The following is a 22,393-nucleotide window of genomic DNA, read 5'->3' on the forward strand; positions in this document are numbered from 1 at the left end:
GCAGGAAGTGAAGACACACACTGCTTTATCAACCTACCATCCAAAAGCTGATCTTCAGAAGTGCCTTTATGTGCCAGATGTAAACACCACACTGACCAGACATGGTTCAGTGAATCCAGAAGAGAAGGTTCCAGATTCAGCTAATCCCACCATGTCATACAGAGGTGTAAGGTAACAGTACAGAAAATCGGGCTAGGATCCTTTCTTTCATTACAGGCAATAAAACAGCATGTTGATTAAAACAGCTGACAGCCAAAGTGCCCGGTGAGCACTGATTGGTACACCACAGACCTTGACCTTCCACCTACTCCGTTGGTTTTTCCTGCAAGGAACATTTCCCTTTCAAATATTAAGCAACTTGCTACTCATGTCATATTGTGAGAATACATGGAACCTCCAAACCCTAGTGCTACAATACAGACTACAACATTATCACTTAATAACCCAAATACCCACTAGGCTCAGGGGTTACACAAAGGTTGTGCCTCATTGACAACAGGAGAAGCTCAAGGTAAGAAAATGACCCAGAAAGTACCCTGCAATACAGAGACTGCCACCAGCAGAGCTGTTGGATCATCGCTATAAGGCAGCCTGCGTTACACCTCTCTATGATTAGATCAGGGCTGTGAAATTTCTTCACAGGTAAGAGGACAGACCGCACAAATGCTTTTTATTTGGGACCTGGATTGCATTATACAGCCAAGTTTTTGCTGGACTATATGAATTTGTTCCAGGGACCAGATCAGGCATGCAGATAACAAGAGATTCCTAGCTTCCAGCACATGACTGGACTGCACAGTTGTATGTTTTAATTTTGGCTTTGAAAAAGACTTTGTATGCCAACCCTTGGTGAAGCCACATAGCTTGCAAAAATCCAAGCGTTTCTTAGTGCCTATGACAGCACCAAGATACCGTGGTGCCCACAATTTCCTCTGCAATCTGCAAGGATGGTGTTATTACTCATCCATTTCACTAGGATATAACTAGTTCTCACCATAATGTCTTTAAACCTCCCAAACTCCCTGGAGAAAAAGGCGTATGGAGCTTTAAAGTACTTTTTCCTCCTGCTTTTGGGGCCTATCTATTGAAGGAATGGTCATGTTTCACCAGACCTGCTCTCAACAGCTGGTGTTAATTACTGGAATTACACTGTTTTCCATGCCTCTCTTATCTGGAGGAAGACTGTATTCACACACGTGAAAGCAGTAGCACACAACATTTCAAAGTAAAATGATCTGTGCACTAAGGGATATTTGCACCCACTCTTTGTTCTATTGCTCTAGAAATCTATTCCCGATATTTCTTAATTGGCAGGACAGGGCCCACAAGAGATAAACTAAGATACTGTTTTCACACCCATTTTGCCACATGGCCAATCAGCTTCCATCAGTGATTTTCAGTCTCACAAGGTAAAATATATCCCAGGAGCTCTTCTGTATCATCCCACTGGATGTGGAAAGTGCAGAGAACTCACTTTGTCACTCTTAAACTGAACTCACATCCATGTCCAAATCCCATTCCCAATGGACTATAACACTCAGTTTCTTTCTTTCCTTATGTATATTTTGGCTTCTGTGCAGTCACAGCAAAGATACACCTGACCCAGTCAGTATCTCAATATGCTAGATTTTTACCTTCTTTTACCTCTTTTTGAGGTATTTCCAAACCACTTCAGCAAATTTCCTGTTTCAGAACAGAAGATAAGGAAGCATTTCACTATTATTCTACAAAGAAAGCTCTATATTTTAAAATAAAAAATTAAAGGCTGCTTTTCTTTCAGGTAGCTTTTCCAACCAATGGGAACATTACAGAGAAACTTTCTCTTACTGAGCAACTAATACCACAGAGATCAACGATGTTACTATGGTATCATTGCCTCTATAGTAACATTGAAGTACCTATTAAACAGATACTACCATTGCTTCTCTCTCTCTAGGCAGCTTTATATAGTCATGTAAATTTAAGAGGCTAATTTTCATTAAGTTTTTAAAGTATTTGTCAGCTTTATAATGTATTCTATATTGATACAGACAGTGACAATTCTAGCCCTGATTCTTTGTGGAACTTACATTCTCACCTCTGTTTGTAAACATTCAATTTCAATTCTTACCTGTGTTTATAAAAATTTTCTTTAGGAGCCAGGAGGGTTCGCTTCACGATCTACTGTGAAACGTTCTGAACACTCACAGCTCTACCTGGAGTCAACAGTAACAGTTTGCAAGTAACTAGGAGAATTGTAAGCTAATAGTATTCCATGGTTTTGCCTTTTTTTTTCCTCTCTGAGGACTATATGTGTTGTTTTTGCAAGGGCAAGAAATAAGGGACAGAATCTAGCACTCAAGTGTCTATTTCTAATTATGCTAACTAAACTGGAAGCTCTATTTGCATGAGGTGACAAAATCAGTGTACAAAACTGTTGTTGATAGCCATATTTAGGAACACATAGTCATGCATTTTTAGGAATTCACATTAAAGTACATCCAGAAATATTTATGAGGGGGGGAACTAATCCACCTTTTTTCTTTCTTTGCTGATGTCTTATGTTTTTCGACGAAGTTAAAAAGGAATAGTTTTCTCCTGTCCACTCCAGTTTATAAAATTCCTTTTTAATTTCACAGACATTGCAGATTTTTACTATTCCCCTCAAAGGATGATCACATAGTTGTTTTTCTTCCTGTAACTGCTACATGCTGCTGCATAAGTCACCAGTGGGAGGTATTATAGAATCAAAAGGCCTGTTTGCTGCTAACATCCTTGCAACTCAGCTTCTTGCAGGAGAGAAAATGGAAGGCTTTATGACTAATTCTGAATGCCTGTAGTTCTCTTTTTCATCAATGGGAGGTGTAGGTTTCTAAAACTTAAAACCCAAGCCTTGCTGTCTCAGAATCCAGAGTTTGGGTCTCTAAGCTGAATGTTTACAATTGCTGCAGAAGCATTTTAGACAGACTCCATAATATTAATAGAGTCCCTGTAGGGGTAATGCTGCAGGCATACACTGTAATCTTATTTGCTTAGAAGCATCTCTGCAAGACAGGGGAAGCAAGAGCATATTTTGTATGTCTTTGAGTTTTACACTAGTATTTATCTGCTGAGAGATCTAGGTAAAGTTTGCCAATATTTCTGCAGGGTTTTACCACTTCCACCGTTCCTTTTCTTCCCTTCTTGTCTACCTGGAGAGCACCCCATTAACTCCCCTGTCCCTCCAGTGCACTTTTGCCCTTTGAGACCACAGTAAGTCAGACGAAGGACCCCCTTGGACCTCCAACCCCCCAGAATAACCACATTGCCCAAGAGCTAAGTACAAGGCTCACAGAAAAATAAGACTAGAGAACATATGAAAGAATACTTGCAAAAAAGTCATACATGAGCCTTATTGGCGTACCAGCTCCTTAACTGGCAACATGAACCCTATTTTACCCCCGTAGTTCACAATTTCAGCTGTTGACATACTGTACTTTCAAAACCCTTTCTCAAAACAAATAGATTTTCCAGAAAATGGTATAAGCCCGAATCATTATTTCTAGACTGGGCTCACCCAGAACAAAATACTTGCTTAGACTGCTAAGCAAGGAGTGGAATACAATACTTGCAGGTTGAAGTTTCTGTCAATAGAAAAATGTTGAGAGCCACACAAAAAATATAGTTGCCTTTGTAGAAGTATTAAGGACAAGTATGGATTCATAGGGTAGGGGACAGGACAAGGAGCAAAGTCAAGTCACTTCAGGTACTAGCTAAACCGCTGATGCTCTTGTTAGGAAACAGCAAGAGCAGGGCTGCTCCCGAAGGGAAGAGGAGGCAGGAGCCAAGGGGTAAATTCCACAGCTGGTAGGGGTACTGCCAGCTGAGGCCCAATCTCACAGCACCCAAGGGAGGCAAACAGGGCAGACCAAATACAACATCTAGGTCCGACAAAAAGACCAAATCATAAGGCAACAGCACAGCAATGAGGCAGGGCCAAGATCAGGCAGAAATACCAACCATCAAGCCAGGATTAGGATCAGGACTAGCGATCACCAGGCACACCTATAGCAGTAAGGCAGGGCTAAGGAGTCAGCAGTCCACAAGTCAGAATCAAAGACTCCACAGGCATATAGGGCTGCTGCTACACCAAAGACTAACACTTCTCCATCATTCATCAGGGACTGATAGCCCTGGGCTGAGCTTAAATAGAGCTCCTGGCCCACAGCTGTGGGGAGAAGCCACAGGTGAGGTTGGTCATGGCCATTGAGGCTCATTAGTACAGCTGTTAAATTATATGAAATGATTGCCACGACGTAGTTGGGAAATCTTTCTCAGTATTGAAATTAGAGCTCTGTGGGTGAACTTCAAGTTACAGCAACCTTTGAGAAAAGGACAGTTTTCTTCTTACCATTCCTCAAATAAAGCTTCAAAGATCTTCATGGTCTGATGTTCCCTGAGCATCAGCTCTGATCCAGGGAGGAAGGTGACACTGTTCTTTAAGTCTTTGATACTCTTCACTTTTTTTTTTGTGGTGACCTCTTACCAAGGAGCAGCTATCAACATCTGAAGGGGAAAATGTTATTTTGTCCAGGATCCTTCAATATCAGAATGGCAGTACAGATGTTCAAAGACTTTTGTCCAGAGTCTATATTGAGTTTCCCAAGCTTGTTTTTTTGAGATTTACTGGGCAATTTGCTGAAAGGAACAAATAGCATTGACAGCCCACATATGCCCTGCAATGATGCTACCCATACAGATGGAGCAGCTCCCTTCCTTCAGTGTTCTTACCTGCACGCTAGTGATGTTTTTCAGAGCATTTTCCTCGGGCATCTTCACTGACACAGTAAGGCAGTCACCTCCTCAGCGTGGTTGTTCCAGTTTCTCTGTATACCCAGGCAGGTAATTTTGCACGGGTTGCATTTGATGGACATCTGTGAAAAATTCCTTAGAATCACCATAACTAAAAAGTTGCTGTTTAAAATGAAACATACAGCTCAAAATCTGTTGCAGTTTTTTGATATTCTTTTCCCCCGCCACCCCCAGCTCTCTCTGAGCTGTGAACAACAGTATTGGGTAGCACAAATTAAGAGGTGTTTGAAATGCAGCATTCCCCATTCTCCTGAGTCACTGCTAGCCAGCGGCTTCTTTTCTCAACACTTGTTTTCACTTCTATACTTTCAGATCAAATATGGCCTCACATTATGTCCTCAGCAAAATCCCAGCCCTTTCAAGAACTGAAAGTTTCCTCTTTATCGTGACAATTTTTAAAAACAAAATCTAGGTATGTAAAATGAAGCGCTTGTGTTTCTGCAAAACAAATATAGCAACAATGACAACATCCTCTGTTTTGCATCTATAAACAGAAATTGATGCATTTTTCATCCATGTTTGCAAGAAGATGAAGCAGCAGAAGCGCAGTAGTGTTTTTTGCAGTCTGGTTTAATCGTATCAAGTATGTCATGCATTCTGGCAGTTCCACAAGTGCTGCCCTGGCACACAACCCTCCCATACGGTTGTGTCAACCAACTTCACAGGGACGGTGACCAAACTGCACAGGTGTATTGGCTGAACCGTATGGCTGTAAAGACCAAACTGTGCGGGTGTAGGAACTGAACCGTGCGGGTACATCGACCAAACATACCTGTACGTTAACTGCACTGCACAGATACAGAGCCTGAACTCACAGGCATCGTGCCCGAGCTGTGCAGGCTCGCAGACAGCCGTAGCGACCGGCCCAGGCAGACGCCCCACCTGAGGCAGCCACGGGCCCCGGCACCGGTGTGCCAACCCGCCCCGGGGGGGCCGCGGCCCCGCGCAGCCCCCGCCGCCTCGGGCAGCTGCGCCGCTCTGGCGCCGGGAGAGCGAGCGGCCCGTCGCCAGCGCCCCTGGCTCGGAGCCGTGCCCCGTGCCCGTGCCCCATGCCCGGCCCCAGCGGCGCAGTGCGGGAGGGCCTCGCCGCCGGGACCCCCGTCGCCCCCTCAGCCGTGCGGACTACACCTCCCAGGGTGCAACGCGGCGCCCGCGCGCTTATGGCCCCCTGGCGGCCGCGCGTGCTGTCCGCAGCGGCGGGGCGGGCTGAGGCGGCGGAGCCCGAGCGGCAGCGGGCGGTGTCGAGCGGGGCGAGGGGCGCGGGCTGGGGCCGGCGCCTAGCGGCCGGGGCGGCGAGAGGCGGGCTCACCCGCCGGCGAGGCGCGCGGGAAGGGGGTAGCGTGAGCTCGCCCGTGCGGGGAGCCGGTGCCGCGCCGCAGCCATGGGGAACCGCGGGATGGAGGACCTTATCCCGCTGGTCAACCGGCTGCAGGACGCCTTCGCCGCCATCGGGCAGAACGCCAACCTCGACCTGCCGCAGATCGCCGTGGTGGGGGGACAGAGCGCCGGCAAGAGCTCCGTGCTGGAAAATTTTGTCGGGAGGTGAGGGGGTCCCTGCGGGGCCCCGCCACAGGCAGGGCTGCGGGCGGCGCCGGGCGGGGGGCGCGGGCATCGCTCTGCACGGGCGTAGCGGCTGGGCGCGCGGGCACCGCTGCTGGGGGACACGCCGCTGCTGGGGGACACGCCGCTGCTGGGGGACACGCCGCTGCTGGGGGACACGCCGCTGCTGGGGGACACGCCGCTGCTGGGGGACACGCCGCTGCTGGGGGACACGCCGCTGCTGGGGGACACGCCGCTGCTGGGGGCGCGGGCATCGCGCTGCGGGGACGCGGAGCGGCCGCACGGACCGGTGCGGTGCGCGGGCATCGCTGCTGCCTGCGCGGGCAGCACCGTGGCGGGGCGGGGGGGGGGTCTCCCCGTCTGCAGGGTGCGTGTCCGTCTCCGCAGCGCGGTCCCGCCTGCCTCAGCCGCAGCTGCGGGGCCGCTGGCAGCCCCCCGCCGCGGGAGGGGCGCCCTGGCTATTACATAAGGGGGCGAAGTGCGGCGGGACCGACCGCAGCCCCCCCAGCCCCCTCCCTCGCTGGGGCCGCCGGGCCGGGCGCCCCCGCGCCGCGCGCCCCCGCGCCGCGCTCCGCGGGTGGGTGCAGCGCCGGGAAGGGGGATGCGGGGGGGTGGGTAAGTTTAATCTGCGCCGCCCCCCTCCCCCAGCCCTGCCGCGCTGTCCTCCATAGCGGATGCCATGTCAGGAGCTGCGGGGAGGCGGTGGGAAGGACGGGGTTATCTCTCCTATATGCTCAGATTCCCGGGTGCTACCATTTTGTGACAGGCAGTGCACTGATGCTTTCCCTTCATGTGACCTTTGCATTCATCATCTGCAACTTGAGTAAATTGTAGGCTGCGCTGCTTGGTTATCTGCTCCAGCGTAGACACACAACACCTGGGGAGGGAAGGTTGTTCCTCTGCTTGTTTCTGCCCCCGTTAATTGTATCCAGTGATACACAGGTTTTAGTTATCAAGGTATTATTTTATGCTATAAGGGGGCATGCAGGTTGCTGGTGACTTGTGTTAAAAGCAGTGACTGGTGTGATACTTGGTCAGATGCTTGCGTGGGTTTTTCTCTTTCAGCAAACTGCATTTGTGGCAACATCTATTGGGTTTTGTTCCCCCACCCCCACTTTTTATTTTAAGCCATTTGCTGCCGGATGGCTTATAAAGCTTTTGTACCGTTGGAAGGGTCTGGGGTGCGTATGAATTGCTTGTTTAGCTGCAAGTAGCCCCAAAAAGACCGGTGCAGCTGTAGCCTGGAGCAGCAAGTGCAGGGCGCGCTGTGTGTTCTAGGAAGAAGGCATGGGGATTGTGTCTGGTGCAAAGACAGCATGGTAGGAATAAGATTACTTTTCTTTTTTTCCTTCTCTCTATATATACATTCAAAGAGTTTGGGATCCTTTCTAGTTAACTTCCAACAGTCCATGCAGTATCCCTCAGGGATGCTGAGAATCGTGCCAAGGGAAGGGCATTACAGGAACACATCTTACTGAGCCTCAGGTCATAGACCAGGAGCCACTTGTCAATAGACACAGAAAAAAACCCAACCCTACCATCAGAGTGAAAAGCTTGCTGGGCTGTAGCTTTCTAAGAAGGGGAAAATGGGTCTCCTGGAATATATGAGTAAAACAGGTTCACCTGTTGGCTCTGCTGTTTTCTTGCTTTCTAAGTACTGGCAGCCTAACCCGTAAATCCTTTTTAGAGGATCTATGCAGTCAGTGCTACAGTGGTGTAATAGATAATGTATGGCTGTTAGGCTGGAGGAGGGTTTGTCAAAGGATAGTCAGTGATTTGGGGTACGCTGCCCCTTTCTTTTAGACTGAGCAAACAGAAGGGGATATATTAATCCTTGGTGTATCTCCACTGGCACCAATTGAAAAGTAACGATTTTATCTGCCTGGTGGAAAATAAATGATTTGAAATGTTTTCTGTCTCTTTTTGATGATCCCTGTCCCAGGAGAACTTGTGACCTCACTGTGTCCCATCAGTGGTTTTGCTAGCAGCAAGCTATAGTGCTGTGGCTTTTAGAAAAAATGAAATAATGAAGGGTCCCCTGAGCAGGAGCTGAGACCTGTCTGTAGAAAAGTATTTAAAAGAAATACTTGGAATGGAAATGGAAAATATGCTGAAGTGGAAAGGTCTTTCTCAATTTGATACTCTTGAGTGCTGGCTAGCTTAGAGACCAGTAACATGAGACATCTTACCAGAGAATGTATGTGTGCGTATATACTGCAGAATCCAATCCTGTTAAAATGATGTTGGGGCCCCACTTGAATGTATTGTCTCTTTTCTTTTCTTGTGGGTGTTGGAAACCATGATAAGAAGCTATGGAAATAGTGTGGAGAATTAAGCATAGCTTCTCAAAGTAATTGTGATAGGGGCTGTTCTCTTCTCTGAATAGGCACAAGAAGAAATTGTGTGTAGACCTACTGTGTACAAATACAATTATTGCTGTAGTGTGGACATGACATATGTCACTGCTCCAGCTTGATACCAGGATGGTGGTGCAGCTATTGCTCAGCAGCTGCATGCTGTATGGTGAATGTGAGGGCTGATGAATTTTTCTCTGAGTGGACAGAAAATTGTGCAAGAACAAATGCAGATGCAGTTGGTACTGACTGATGTGCTTGATGGGGATGCTTAAGCAGAGGGGTTGGAGGCCCTGCCAGGGCTAGTTTTCCTGCTCGGTACCTGCAAGGCTTCTTTCAAATTGTCATCCAGCTGCGTTCCCACAGCAGGGCAGCACACTTGCCCTCCCTGCCAGACCTAGCCTGTGGCTAGGCAGGGCTTCAGCCTAGGGCTGCTGCTGGCACCTTGCAGTAGCACTGAATCCTTGTGCGTGCTGGAAGCCTTGAAGCACAGGGAAGTGATGCTGACTGCAGTCAATGTTTAGTTGCATGTCTTGCCAAACAAATAGTATTTTTTTTTCCCTCCTGAATGTCATGGCTTACTAGTTGCTGCTAATTGCTCTTCCAGTGTCACTTACTCTACTGTTAACAGATAATCCAACAGTGCAGACCCTGTATTTATAATACCAGATGTCACTGTAGCTGCTATGTGTGCTTTTGCTGCCGGATACTCAGCATGGTGACTAGGATACTGGCTGATGCTGTTAAAAATCACTGAAGAGAAGAGAGAAGCCATGTAGAAGGCAGACAGGTGACACATCTCTTCATAGACTGGTTCATCATGGAGCCCAGAAATGGAAGGAAGGTTGGTCAGGTCAGCTCCAGGCATTTCCTGTTGGTGTGGCTATAGGCTTGTAAATGGGTCAGGAGGGACATCAGGGGTCATTTAGTCCCTTCTTAAGGTGGTGTTACTTTCCTGCTGCCACCTTTCTTAAATTGGAGGGTCTTAGAGCAGGCACCAGTACCAGCAGAACTGGTCTGATAAAAAGAACAAAGCATGTGGCATGTGCTAATCTGACTTGAGAGCTGAAAGGACCAAGAAGGGGGATATAAAAGACTGCCCACAAAACTGTAGAATCATCCATGTTCATGCCCCTCTTATTTTGCCATGTGAAAATGACAGATATAAGTGTGGGTTTTCTTTTAAAATCCTAAGGTCTCGGAGCACCGTTATACAAACCGCTGGATTTGTGGGAGTATTACTGTTATCTCTGCTTTACAAACAGGGAGAGCTGAAAGCACTGGGCTGTGTTCAGATGGCTACATGAATGTCTGTGCCTTGTGTTTTTGTTGTGTGATCCAAGGCAGCATACTGCTCAGCCCTGCTAGGACAGCTGCATTGCTCTTCACGGAGAAAACAAGGCACCTCTGACTTCTGGAGAACAGATGGTTTAAGGGGGCTGCTGAGGAGGCAGTGACTAAGGATCGGGAATAGTAGGTGGAAGGACTTGAGTGGAGGTGAAACAGTCTTGTTTATGATCAAGGGAGCTAAGCAGTGCCAGAGTTGTGGGAAGTGGGATCAGCGTTTACTTGACCCCAGACCTGAGCATTACTTCAGAAGCATCCTCTCTTGGGAGCTTTTATGTCCCAAACCAAATAGGGGCGCTTAGCAGTCTGCACCGGGCTCCAGTGGTATATGCTGAATTAGCCGATGTTTGTGTGTTGCCTGGAAGGAAATTGGAGACAGGCATGGACCTAAGCTCAACTGTGTTGGGCTAACCTTGCCTTTCCTAACAAACTGAAGTTTCAGCATGGGTAAAAGAGCAGGGAAAACGCAGCGCTGCAATGCCTGTGGCAGTGGTAAGGATAAGTACCTATTAAGCGTGCTACTTGTGTTACAAGTAATTGCCTTGACAAAACCAGCCAAGGGCCAGGCAGCATGTGCCACAACTGTGTCTTTGCCTTGCAACGTCACATACTGAAAATGCAAAGCTAGATCTGGAAGCCACAAGGTTTAGTTTGGCTTCAGGTATAACTTCAAGGAGCAACTTAGTATCTTCATATCTTAACCTTCCCCAGCTATATAGGGATAAATATTTACACCCCCAAGATACGATGGGGGGAATGCCTTCTTTGATAACACATACTTTGCTTTGTTACAGGAAGCTTCTCCAGCAGAATCCCTTCAGAGGCCAAAAGCAGTGTTAGCAACTATCTAGAAGTGAAAGATGCTATAGGGATGCATACAGAGATGTAGATACTTGGCCTGTTCAGATACTGTAGGAAAACTTTTTGACAATGATCTTTGCCCTTTTAAGTTGCTCAACCTTCTGCTGTAGTGCATGCTTTGTGAGCTTGAGTGCCTAGAAGAGAACTGAGGGTTTTAAACCTTACAAAAGTCATAGTGACATTATGTATAGATTGGGGATGTCTGCTGTACTGCGTAATGCTGAGCATCAATGCATTATTTCAGTAGCGGATTTAAATTTAAACAAGAAGATACACTCACTGACTTGCTCTGATCTGGCCACAAAAGGGGTCTTTAAATATGATTCTTCTATTTTCATTTTTATTTTTTTTTGGTTCTGCTTTGAGATACATTTACATGCTTAGAGTGCTGGCAGAGAGAGTAATTGAAAATCATGGACCCTTAATTGCTGTATGATGAATATGTCTGTGAGCTGACCAAATCCTGCTTGTATTTGCAGGTTAAAGCCATACACATTGCTTGGGAACTGACGTAGGGTTGCAGAGAATGGTGTAAGAGCCAGGAGTAGGAGCCTACTGTTTAGAGAAATAAATCATGGTCAAATAATAGTCCTTCAAATGGCAGCAAGCCTTTGGTCTCCAATGAAGAAAATACCTGTTTTCATCTCTGAGTAACTGGGGAAGGAAGAAAATATGGAGCACTGGGGGAAATAGATAATGTGTTATGGCAGACTGGAAGATTAATTTAAGAGAAATCTGTACAGCTCTGAGCAAACACTTGTGGGAGGAGAAATGCTAGAAGGAGATTCATAATTAAGTTAAAATATAAGTGGATGGCTCTAAGGCTGGGGGGAGTGTGAATCTCAGTGTTTGTAGATGCAGCAATGGTGTCTGCCTGTATTTGTCCTCTAACTACTTGCCTTAAAGTTATAAGGGTTGTCTCAAATAAATAAGTCTAGTATCTTTTCTGCTTCCTGCAGCAGTTAGGTGTTCTCCGCAGATCTCGCTGACTGACTGTATTCTTCAGCTTAAGTCTTTAGTGATGATCTCATACTTCTGGTAACTGCCCATTAGCCTTGTATTCACCAGGAAGAGATCCTTATGGCATGTCTGGGATCATATCAGAATTTACCCAGGGAAGGAAACCAGCTGTATCTCCAGTGGAAGTGGATTGCTCAGTATTGTGCAAGTTGGGGCTTGCCTGGACCTACTGGTGTGTGAAAATGACAGGTTGTCTTGTCATTGCTGGAATTCATTACCTGATAGCTGCCACATCAGGAGGATGCCTTCTTTGCTAGTGTGGACTCTTCCTTGTTACCATGATAATCCACATGTTGGGAATCTTCGAGCATCCTGAGCTTTGATTAGTTCTTAGTGTACTTTGAGATAGCTAAGTGTTGTGGCATTTTTTTTGTTTGCTCTATAAGTGGTGTGCTGTGATACAGGGCTGTAAAGTCTGCAAAACCAGCAGGTAAAAAGTCAGATCTCAGAAATATTCCCCTATGCTAAAACTGTCAGCTGTTACTGTTTTTCAAAATTCCACATGCTTATAACTTTTTACGCAGTCAAAAAAAAAACAAAAACAACCAGGCAAAGCAAAGACAAATATTTATTTTTAAAGGCTACTGCTTGTTTTCAGAAGCCATAGTTCAATACCTAGCTGGGGATGCAGAGTCAAGTCCTTGAACCTGACTTTTCCTGATACTCTGAGCAGGCAGAACTCTGCTAGACTAAATAGAAGGTGTGGGAGTCTGTCTGCAGCACCTCGTAACTGAGGCAGCTTCTGACAATGCTGTTCTAAGGCTAGCCCCCTTCCTGATCTGGTGAATCACTGAATGTCGCTACTTCATACTTCAAGTTTGAGCCTGTCTGTATGAGTGTGAGTAAAAATTCTTCTGAATAAGGATTTCTTAGTATCTTTAAGATGAACTTTTTTGAGGAGAAATGGAAGAATTTGACAACTTAGAGTAAGTTAATCAAGAAAACAGCTCCTGCTGTGTTCTAGCTACCGGAGTGAAATGCATTATGATGCCTTGAGCAGTGAGTTTATTAGAGAAGAGCAAACCCATGTGTGCTCCACCCGTGTGAGCCCATACTCTGTTTTTGTGGCAGGTAATGCATTTGAGTGGCAAAACCAGAAGGTTTGTAGAAGGAGCGGCAGGCAGTCATCTAGAAGCATATGATGTTCAGCCTGTATGCCCAGTATAAAACTGGTTTTGAGGGGGCATCTGTGAAAGGAGACTTACTGGTAATGTGCAGGGTAAACTTACTTCCTTGATATGTCACTAAAAAAAACACCCAAAAAACTTTGGGTGTAATACTTTCCTTCTTGGACTCACAGATCTGTAACCATATGAGTCAGAGTACTGCTAGTTGGGAGGAGAGCTAAAACTAAATCTGGTCCCCCCAAAAAAATTAAAAAATCTAGTCATGCATGGTGGGGGAACATAGCTCACAAGTGGGACAGTTTCTTATTCCACTTGAAATTTTCCTTTCCTGATCCCAGACCTGGTTTTGCACTTCCTGATAAGAGTGAAAGGTCAGGATAAAGGAATATTGTCTCTTACAAAGCAGGCAGACAGGCACATTTGGCCTTGAGATGGTTATGTTCTCAGCAGTGAAACTAAATTCTTGTGTAACTAATTTTTTTTTATACTTTTTTCTCCATCTGTAGAAAGGAGGTGCTGTTGGTCTCTGTCATGTCATGTAGGTGTATATCATTCATGAACACCTGAAATAATATTAGAAAAGGTTAACCATAAAGTAGGAATCTATTTCTTCTAACAGTAAATTAAAACTTTGCAAGGGTGGTACAGCAGCGTCTGCCTGAGCCCTTTGAAAGATGCCTTCTGTGCAGAAGTGTGCCAAGAGCTTTCGCTGCTCATGCGGCCTCGTTTGCCCAGTGTTGCTGGTCTCTTAGGTCTGTCTTGCAGAGAGGCTGGGACTGATGCAGCCACCTTTGGCTGCTGGCATCGATCAGGTGCTAGATTTGAGGAGTTGGAGTACTCTTAGAAAGCACTAGGAGATGAGAGGCTGCACGAGTTGAGCTGGTAGCACTTAAATTTTTGAACATAGCCTTTGAGAGCAGGGATGGGTAGTGCAGGCCTGTAGAGGAATGAGCCCAGGGTTTTGTCCTTGGTGACTTCAGACACTCAGATGATCTGGTCAGGCCTGGAGGTGGTCAAACCGCCAGGAGAACTGGTTCTGAAAAGCTCCAAAAAGCTGTTTTTCTTTGTTTACATTTGTCTATGATCCTTCAAAAGCCTGCATCATGCTTATTTTTGAGTGACCTGATGGAATTTAGTCATGAGAATTGGATGTCTTGCTCAGGACTGGCTACTGTAAATATTGGGGTGGCTATGAGGAGAGGACTGAGACAACACTTCAGTTTTTACTGAGGAGCAGGCAAGAGTATGCATGAAAATACTGTGGCTGACAACTGAGAGCACAATTTAATGTTAGATATTTCAACAGTTATTCCGGGTGACTCATTAACACTTTGTACTTACGTCCAGCTTTTTGCTTTCGAAGTCCTGTTAGTGAATACTTTAACAACAATCAAATGTAAAGTGTGTCAGTAATTTTCTTAAGCTGTTTTATATAGATGGGCAGACAGGACAATTGCTGATGGTTGCTTCCTGCATGACCTTCAGGCTTGTCACAGCTCCTAGGCTGGTGCTGACTATAATAGATAGCTGCTTTTCTTTCCTTCCAGTACAGGAAGAAGGAGCCCTGAGTCTGAAATCTAACAGTGTCTCTGATTGTTCTCTGCCATGTTAGATGCTCTGAAAGCTTTGGCAGACCCCGCCATGACCAAGTGGAAGTGAGATGGTGTTTTAATCCCTGGTCAGTAGCTTCTTGCAGTTCAGCATAACATGCTTTTGGAAGCAACTTGGAAGCAGATGTTATGCAAGCTCCTCAAGCTGTGTCTTGCTGACTGGAAGCAAACTTGCCAGCTTCTGCCACTTTTCTGCAAGTCTTGTGACTTGTGTAGCTTTTCTTAGAGCCCTGGATGTAACAATTAAGCTAACAGAAGAGCGGTGTAGCTTTTGTGTTGAAAATGTCGATTTCTAACACTGAGGGTATTTATTTTTTTTTTCCTTTAAAAGATGCTGTTTCCCTAAGTGTTCCTGGAGACAGTGTAGAGAATCCCAAAACTAAGACCTGCATTGTCAACTCTTCCCTTCCTAAAATCAGGACTTAGCCCCAAAACTATAAGCTCTGCTAAAATACTTGAGTTGCAGTCACAATGAACAATAAATTATACAAAATGAGGTTTGGAATAGACCCAGTTCCTCACTTGTGACTGAAATGGGAATTGAACTGGAGTTTCTGGGGGTGAAAATTCTGTTTTAATAATGTCTTGCCTCAACAGTCCCCTTTAACACTCCCTTTCCTGTTTCTTATGGCTGCAGGTTGCATTGTTGCAGCTAGGGTGAAGAGTTAACGCTACTGTAACAAACATGAGAATTGCTGGGACTGCTGTTTTGTGGCTGTGAAACAGTCTTGATGTAAGAGTGGCTGGTGTAGTATGTGGGGTGCCTGCCAGAGGACGTAGCCGTACAGCAGTGTTGCTGTAAGGCTGTATAAAAGCTGAGCATAAACTATTTCAGAGTAGTTTTCCAGCTGCATTTAGCCCTCTTTTCAAAGCAGCGATAGGCAGAAGTCTACAGAGATGCTGAGCTGTTGGTTCTCACATCTGCAAATGTTTTTACAGTGGACTACTTACTCTGGAGAGTACTAGGAAAACTGTAATTTTGTGGGGGTTTTTTGAGACTGATGATCCAGGGATGGGGAGGCTGTGCTGGATTTCTTAGAACAAGGAAAGAGGTACTTAAAGGCAAAAATCTTGAAGCTTTTGTTCAGTTCCTCCTCTTTGCCTTCCTGCCACTCTTGCATGTGTAAAAGCAGAGCAAATTATGTAGGACCTAACTCAGGGGCGCCGAGAGCTCGTCCTCATCCAAGCAGATTGTAAACCTCTACAAACAGGGGCTTACAATGAAGTAACTGTTTGTTTGCTGCCTCCAGCACAGGAACAATTCTCTGTCAGCAGGGGATACACCTGAGACCTGTCAGTTCAGAATTAAGCCAGTGAAAAACGAAGCTCAAACTCCCATAGTTTTTATTCTTATACTTAGTTCTGCTGACTTGCTTATGATTTACTCCGAATTTACACTGCTCTGGGTCAGGATGGGGCCCCTTAATTCCAATACATGTTAGGTTTTCTCTTTCTGGCTGCTGCCTGTGATCTCTTGGTAATCTCTGGCTATTTCTTAATCTGATTGTGCTTTTACTTTTAATAGAAGCTCCTCTATGAATAGCTGGGAATTGTCTGAGCACGGTGGCCTTGAGAGGAGATCTGTCGCAGTGGGGTTATAGCTAGAGGTAAGGAGGAGATTGGTGTATACCAAAATGCAGGGTACCGTCAGGGACTGGTGCATGACATGTGTCATACTGCAGAGCTGATGCTGCAGCTCCAGTGCTGAAACTCGGGTCACCTCTTCTCCATCAGCGTAGCTCTCAGAAGAGATCCCAGCAATATGCTTCTTCCCTCTGGGCTGTGATACTTGGATTCGATGTTCCTGTTCCTAAGCATTACTCTGTTTATGCCTGTTCATACAAGATGTGTGTGTGTTATGCCAAGCCTGCAAACTGTCTGGCACCCCAAATGAATCTTGGAGAAAGAGGTCCATTTCTTGAATGAATTTGTATAGACTGTTGAAAGAATCATATTTAAAGAATACTTACTGTAAAATAACAAGTGAGGCGCTGCGTTAGCGCTTGATATCTTACTGTCTTATGTTTGGACAAAGTTGAATTCAAACTGGACACCTGGGCAGGCAAAAGCAAATGTTATTAGAAATCAGTGTCTTGGTTTAAAGGGGTGGGGGAATGATAACAGGGGAAGGAATTTAGATAAACCTTTTGCTTATGGAAAATAGGGGAAGGAATAGAAGACTCCAATTTGTTTGTCCAGGTGACTAAGCTGCAATTTTGCTATTAGATCTCAGAGTGCCCATTAATAGGCAACACCAAGACCCACCTGCTTTTTTAATTTAAGCCCTAAAAGTTTTCCATGAAGACTTGGACTCCTTTAGAAATTATGTGTATGTGTATATGTATGTAAACTTGCCTTTTTGTTACCTCCTGTGGTCAGTGCCCAAATGTGACCAGAGAGAAATGTTCCCTGGAACATGAGGAGTGCTGTCCCATCAGTTGGTCAAAAGGACTCTGGCAGACACATTGGAACCAGCCAGGAGGTCAAAAGCTCGTCTCTTCTGGGACTATTGATTCAGCTTTCATTCTGGTATAGCCTGAAATGGAGATGTCTTACGTGGGTTTTGAAGTAGTTTAATGCCTCTGACTTTGCTCTGCACTAGAGGTGTTAGCAGTCTGTCTGCTGGATTTTCTTCAAGGGCTTAAGAAGCAATGCCTCTGCAGCATGTTTCTAGCCAGGGTGATCCTAATTATATCTGAAACTGCAGAGGTGCAGGGCATAGCAAGGAGCTTGGCAATATTCCTGCATACCTTCCCAGGCAGAGTGTAGATATAAATTGGCATCTTAAATTCCCTCTGCAGGGCAACCACACACTTTGGACAATTTGGTCAGGATGCCCAAGTGCAGTATCACTCTGTTATCCACAGAACTCTGTCCTTCCTGCCTGGCCTGTTGGAAGGGACCACCTGCCTCCCCATCCACAACACGCTCTGCCTCTCGCTGCTGACCCAAGATAAATTATCAGGGCACATGCATTCAATTTTACAAACCTACAATCCATGTCTGGCCACTAGTAGCGCATCATAGCTTGAGCTACCACCTCCTTTCCTCATACAGCTTCCATTTGAGTTTGTACTATTGGGTTCATCAAAGTGATTTTGCTGTTTCTAATGAACTCTTTCAGTTGTCAGTACCCTTTGTGGCATTCAGGCTCTGGGGAGGATGTCTTCTTTTCTAGCACACAGTGCTGTCTGGGAGTGGAGGAGGTGTCATACTGCAGTGATGAAATGTGTGTCAAGCTGTTTGTTCTTCTCTTAGGTCTTGCAGCAGGTTCCAGGACTCCAGAGGTGGTGGAGTTTTGACAAGAAATCAAAGATGATACTTACCATGAGTGTTTGGTATCTTTGAGTCTGCCACTGTACCTGGCTTCCTGCTTTGGAGGAGAAAGGCAAAAAGGGGGATAAACCCCTCTATCCAGAGTCTCCACGTGACGAATAGCTTGAATAATTAGTTACTGCTGCACAGTCTAGGGATGTCCCTGAACACAGGAGAGCCTTTATTGCTGGACAGGCTTTATTCTAGACCCAGCTGCAGCCTGATTCCAGCGAGCTAGGACAGATTAAGACACTGGTGGTGGGAAATAGCAAGGTCAGCCGTTGCTCACTGGTTTTAGCATACATTAATCCCAGGGTGTTATTGTGGCTGTGCTTTCCCATCAGTCATTTTGGTCCCAGAGTTTGTGTGTAGCTTGTCCTTTTGTTTTTTTGCAGCTCAAGTTGCAGGTGCTGTACAGGTCATGTGTTTCAGGGCTGCAGCCCTTCTGTTACGGCAAAGACAGGATTTGTCAGATTTGTTTGTGCCAAAGCAGAGCAGTGTTACTGCAGTATTATGACAAATCAGCATGGCTTGAGATAGAGACAAGCAAAGATGCTGGGTCATGGGTTTACTTTTATGGCCACAAAAACTGTTTCTTTACTACTGCCATAAGGACTGAACTAATTTGCTCTAGGGTGGTGTTGATGCCTGGTACTGTCCTCTTGGAGACTGGAAGTTGCAGAGAGTTTCTGGAGATGATAATCTACATGACATTTTTTTTTTTTTGTCAGGGTATATAAGCTTCAGAGGGAGCAAAAGAAAAACGTGCTTTTATGCTATGATGGTGAAAATTCAGCAAGGCTGACAGAAGGGTCTGGTTTACAGCTGTTGGGGTGGAGAATGCATCATGCTATTGCAATATTTCTTACACCTGTGGCTCTGGAGGTCTCTGGACCCCACCAGTGCTGTGGTTGCTTTTCCCCTGAATCCTGGTATTGTTACACAGATCTGATGTTATGTTTGTTTTTTAAACGAGTGAAGCCAGCCCTGTGTTCTTTCTTCTGGGATTAAGTCTTGAAATCAAAGCTGCATTTTCAACAAGTGTGTAATCGTTACTGCTGCATCCATTCAGGTTTCACCAGGCTGCTTGATCCCAGGAATTCCTGATATTGTCATGTAGAATTAGTGCTGTATTATTCTTTACCTTGAATATCCCAAGGCAGCAAGCAAGATCCAGGGCTTCATTTTCTATTACCCAGAAGATCCCAGAGGAGGCTTCACAGCAGAAGCGCTGTAATTTTCTACTCTCTCAAGACTCTGCTTCTCCAGCACTGCAGCCGAGTCAATGCGGCATTTGCTATAATGGGCAGCGACTTTTTGAGATCAGGCGATGCACTGTAGGCTGTAGCACTCTAAATAATCCTCTACAGTAAAATGCAGAGTTCCAAACAAGAAAATCCCTTTACAGTTTTTACCTGCAAAAATACAAAGAGAAAACTGGCTCACAAGTGCCCTGTAGATGTGTTGGAGTGCCCTGTTTTCCTTTCCTGTCTGTCTGTGTGCTGGGCTAACCCATCCGCAGGAACATAGCAGGGAGGATCTGGCAGATAAGTCAGCCCTCAAAATGGAGGAGGGGAAGGATATTCCTGATCAGTTCTCTCACAGCAGAGATGAACTGAAGCAAGTAACATCTCAGGTGAGATGGCCAGGTTTGTGTGCCAGCAGTACCTCCTGTTTCTCCTGCAAGCTCTTGACCCGTAGCTGTAGATGCTTACTTAAAATCTGTCAGCCTCAGCAGCTTGGGGCTGATGCACAGCAGTGAGGTATGCAGGAGCTATATGGACATCAAACTGATTTGTTTCTATGGAAACAAGTAGGTTTCACCATGTTGTAGGGAAGTAGGAGGGGAATTATCCCTTGGGCCTGGTTCTGGCTCTCGGATTGGATTGGTCAACGCACCGCAACTACAGAGCAGCAGCCCATGAAGGGATTATCTGTCTGCTCAGTGACCACAACTAGGGAGAGAAACACGTGGATCCAGTCTGCTCCTGTTGCAGGCTTCCTCAGCAGGGATGACACAAGGTACTGTCGAGGTGTGCCAGGATTCCTGGGTTCACAGTCCTCCATGGTGTTACAAAGCAAAGAATCTGACCTTGGTCGCTCATGGCCAGCAGGGAGCCCTGCAGGAGCAGCACAGGCGGCTGTAACGCTGTATCCTGCCCAGACATACCAGTTAGGGTGGGTAAGGTGGTGAGCTGTGCTCAGGCTTTAGCACACCTTCTTCTGGGCAAGAGCTGAGAACTACTTGTGTTGCCTGCAAGGACTGGGGGAAGCTGAGATCTTTCAGACGGGCTTCAGGCATAGCTTGTTGATGAAATTATTGTATATCCTGTTATATTTGCTGTACTGCTTTCAGAAGATCACAGCACCTGAAGTCCTGTGAGTGAGGGTGTTGATTTTGAAACCTTTTTTCTAAAATGAAAGTTCATCTCATGAAACCAGAGGAGGACTCAAAGCATGAATATAAACCTTGTTCAGGTTCAAATAAGAACAGCATGTACTAAACCCCGTGTATTCCTAGGGGTCTGTAGTACTGAGTCTGTTTGAATGGACCCTGTGCCCTTGTGCAAAACCCTAGTGCTGATTCTTCAAAAGGGGCTGACCAGCACCTCTGTACTTCGGATCTTGTGCCCTGAGGGTACTTGCCTCTTTAGGCCCCAGCAGTGACTCAGAAGGAAAGCTTAGATTTCTAGATAGAAGGAAGCAGACTGTGGAAAACTGGCAAAAATGGTAATGCCTGTGTGTCTAAGCATCTTCCCAAGGTATTCCCTTGTCTGTTCTCTTCTTCCCTCTTACAGGTGTAGCACAGGAGCTGTGTAACCTCTAATGGAGAGGAATTCCATTCGCTTGGCTTCTGTCTCCCCTCCCTTGTATATAGGGACTTCAGCACGTGTTATGTAAACTGAGTTAGGGATGGAGTGCAGCTCTGTTGGAAATTCTTGCTTTATGCAAAGTAGCACAGCCGATGAGTTAGTTGGGTGCGGTAACCCTTGGTTATGGGTTTGCAGGGGTGCATCAGAAGAAAGTAGCAACATCTCTGCCTTATTTTCAGGTCATCTAAAAATATATTGTGCACCTTGAAAGTCAGGCCAGATCTTGCTGTAAGGTCTACCAAGCACAAAGCTAGGGTATAGCGGCTTCCTTGGAATTACTGCAGACATACAGCAGCACAAATCCCTAGGGCAAACTTGGCTGTGCCATTTCACTCTGTGGGCTGGCAGGCCCCCAGGCCACTGAATAGAAGTGTAATAGCTAAAGTGAAAGAGTGCTTCTGACCTCATTGGATGTCTCTTGCCCTGTGGAAGCAGTACAGCCATGAAGCTCTGTAGTTCTGCATCAGATTAACTTGTGCACAGGGGTTCTAGTGCAGCCATGACTTGGCATAATGTGTACAGCTGTCTTCCAGATTTTGATATACCCTGAAGCTTTTGATGTTCCCTGAGTGCGAAACAAAAATCAGCCCAAAGGATTAAAATAAAAATAAATAGAAAAACTTACCTTATCCCACTGCTTCCGGAGACCTGCATAGAGGCATGTGCAGGAGGGAGGCTGCATGAGGTACAAGGCAGGGAGATGTGGAAGGAGTGAATGAGAAAGGCGCTGACTGCAGTGACTCCTGGGAGCCAGTCTGTGCAGTCAGAGATAAGCCAGGAAAGCAGAATTTAGCATGTTCTGGAAGGCATAGAGGAGGGTGCTGTTTCTAAGGAAGTGTTAGTGTAAAAATTGCTATGCACCTTCCTTTTTGCTTTAGCAGTGTTTGTAAGGGTGCTGCAGGCTGAAGTCTAAACACTGCAGCTGAAGCATCAGTGATGCAGGAGAAGGTTGCACAGGGCCTATCCCCTCTCTAGTTGTCTGAGCCCCCTCAGCCCACACTTGACTCAACAAATGTATTCTGATGGGGGTAACCCTTTTTCAATTAACACTTTTGGTGTTTGAAGCACGTGGGTCCTCCCGGAGACCCATAAGAGCACAAAAATTTGACAGTGCATTTCAGTAACAGAAGGCCTTATCCTGTTCTGTAGGAAAGGGAAGATCTAGGCTCTACCAGAAATCACCAAGAAGGTGACGCAGGGAATAGTGCTGGAGTCTGTCACCTCTGTACACCTGGATCAGTGGCCAAGTAATTGTGCTCTGTCCCATGATGAAGAGACAAGCCCTATGGCTGAGATGGAAATTCATTCAGCTGCTGTCTCCCCACAGCACATCGTGTAGTCCCAAATGTCAGTGAAACAAACCCCACCATTATGTTTGTTCATGAGGAACTGGATTTGACTCGCTGAACTTACCGCATGTAGGCTTTCAAACAGCTAGCCATGCACTTTTCTATGGAGGTGGATTCTGTTGGAGGGGGCAGTCTCCTTTGGCAAAG

General features: G+C 46.0%; 1 protein-coding gene across 19 annotated transcripts in view; it reads left to right on the plus strand.

Annotated features, from left to right (window-relative positions):
* Positions 1-6,058: 6,058 nt before the first annotated feature.
* The window catches only part of DNM1 (dynamin 1), a 68,729-nt gene continuing 52,394 nt past the window's right edge, over positions 6,059-22,393 (plus strand). For all 19 annotated transcript variants that reach the window (XR_005106294.1, XR_005106293.1, XR_005106295.1 and 16 more), the window contains exon 1: positions 6,059-6,372. Coding sequence is in view for 13 of the 19 variants with exons in the window: in XM_037401117.1 (XP_037257014.1) it covers positions 6,212-6,372 (161 nt within the window). In the remaining 6 variants the exon portion in view is untranslated. The remainder of the gene's footprint in view (positions 6,373-22,393) is intronic.

Source organism: Falco rusticolus, chromosome 9, assembly GCF_015220075.1.
Source record: "Falco rusticolus isolate bFalRus1 chromosome 9, bFalRus1.pri, whole genome shotgun sequence".
Lineage (NCBI taxonomy): Eukaryota > Metazoa > Chordata > Aves > Falconiformes > Falconidae > Falco > Falco rusticolus.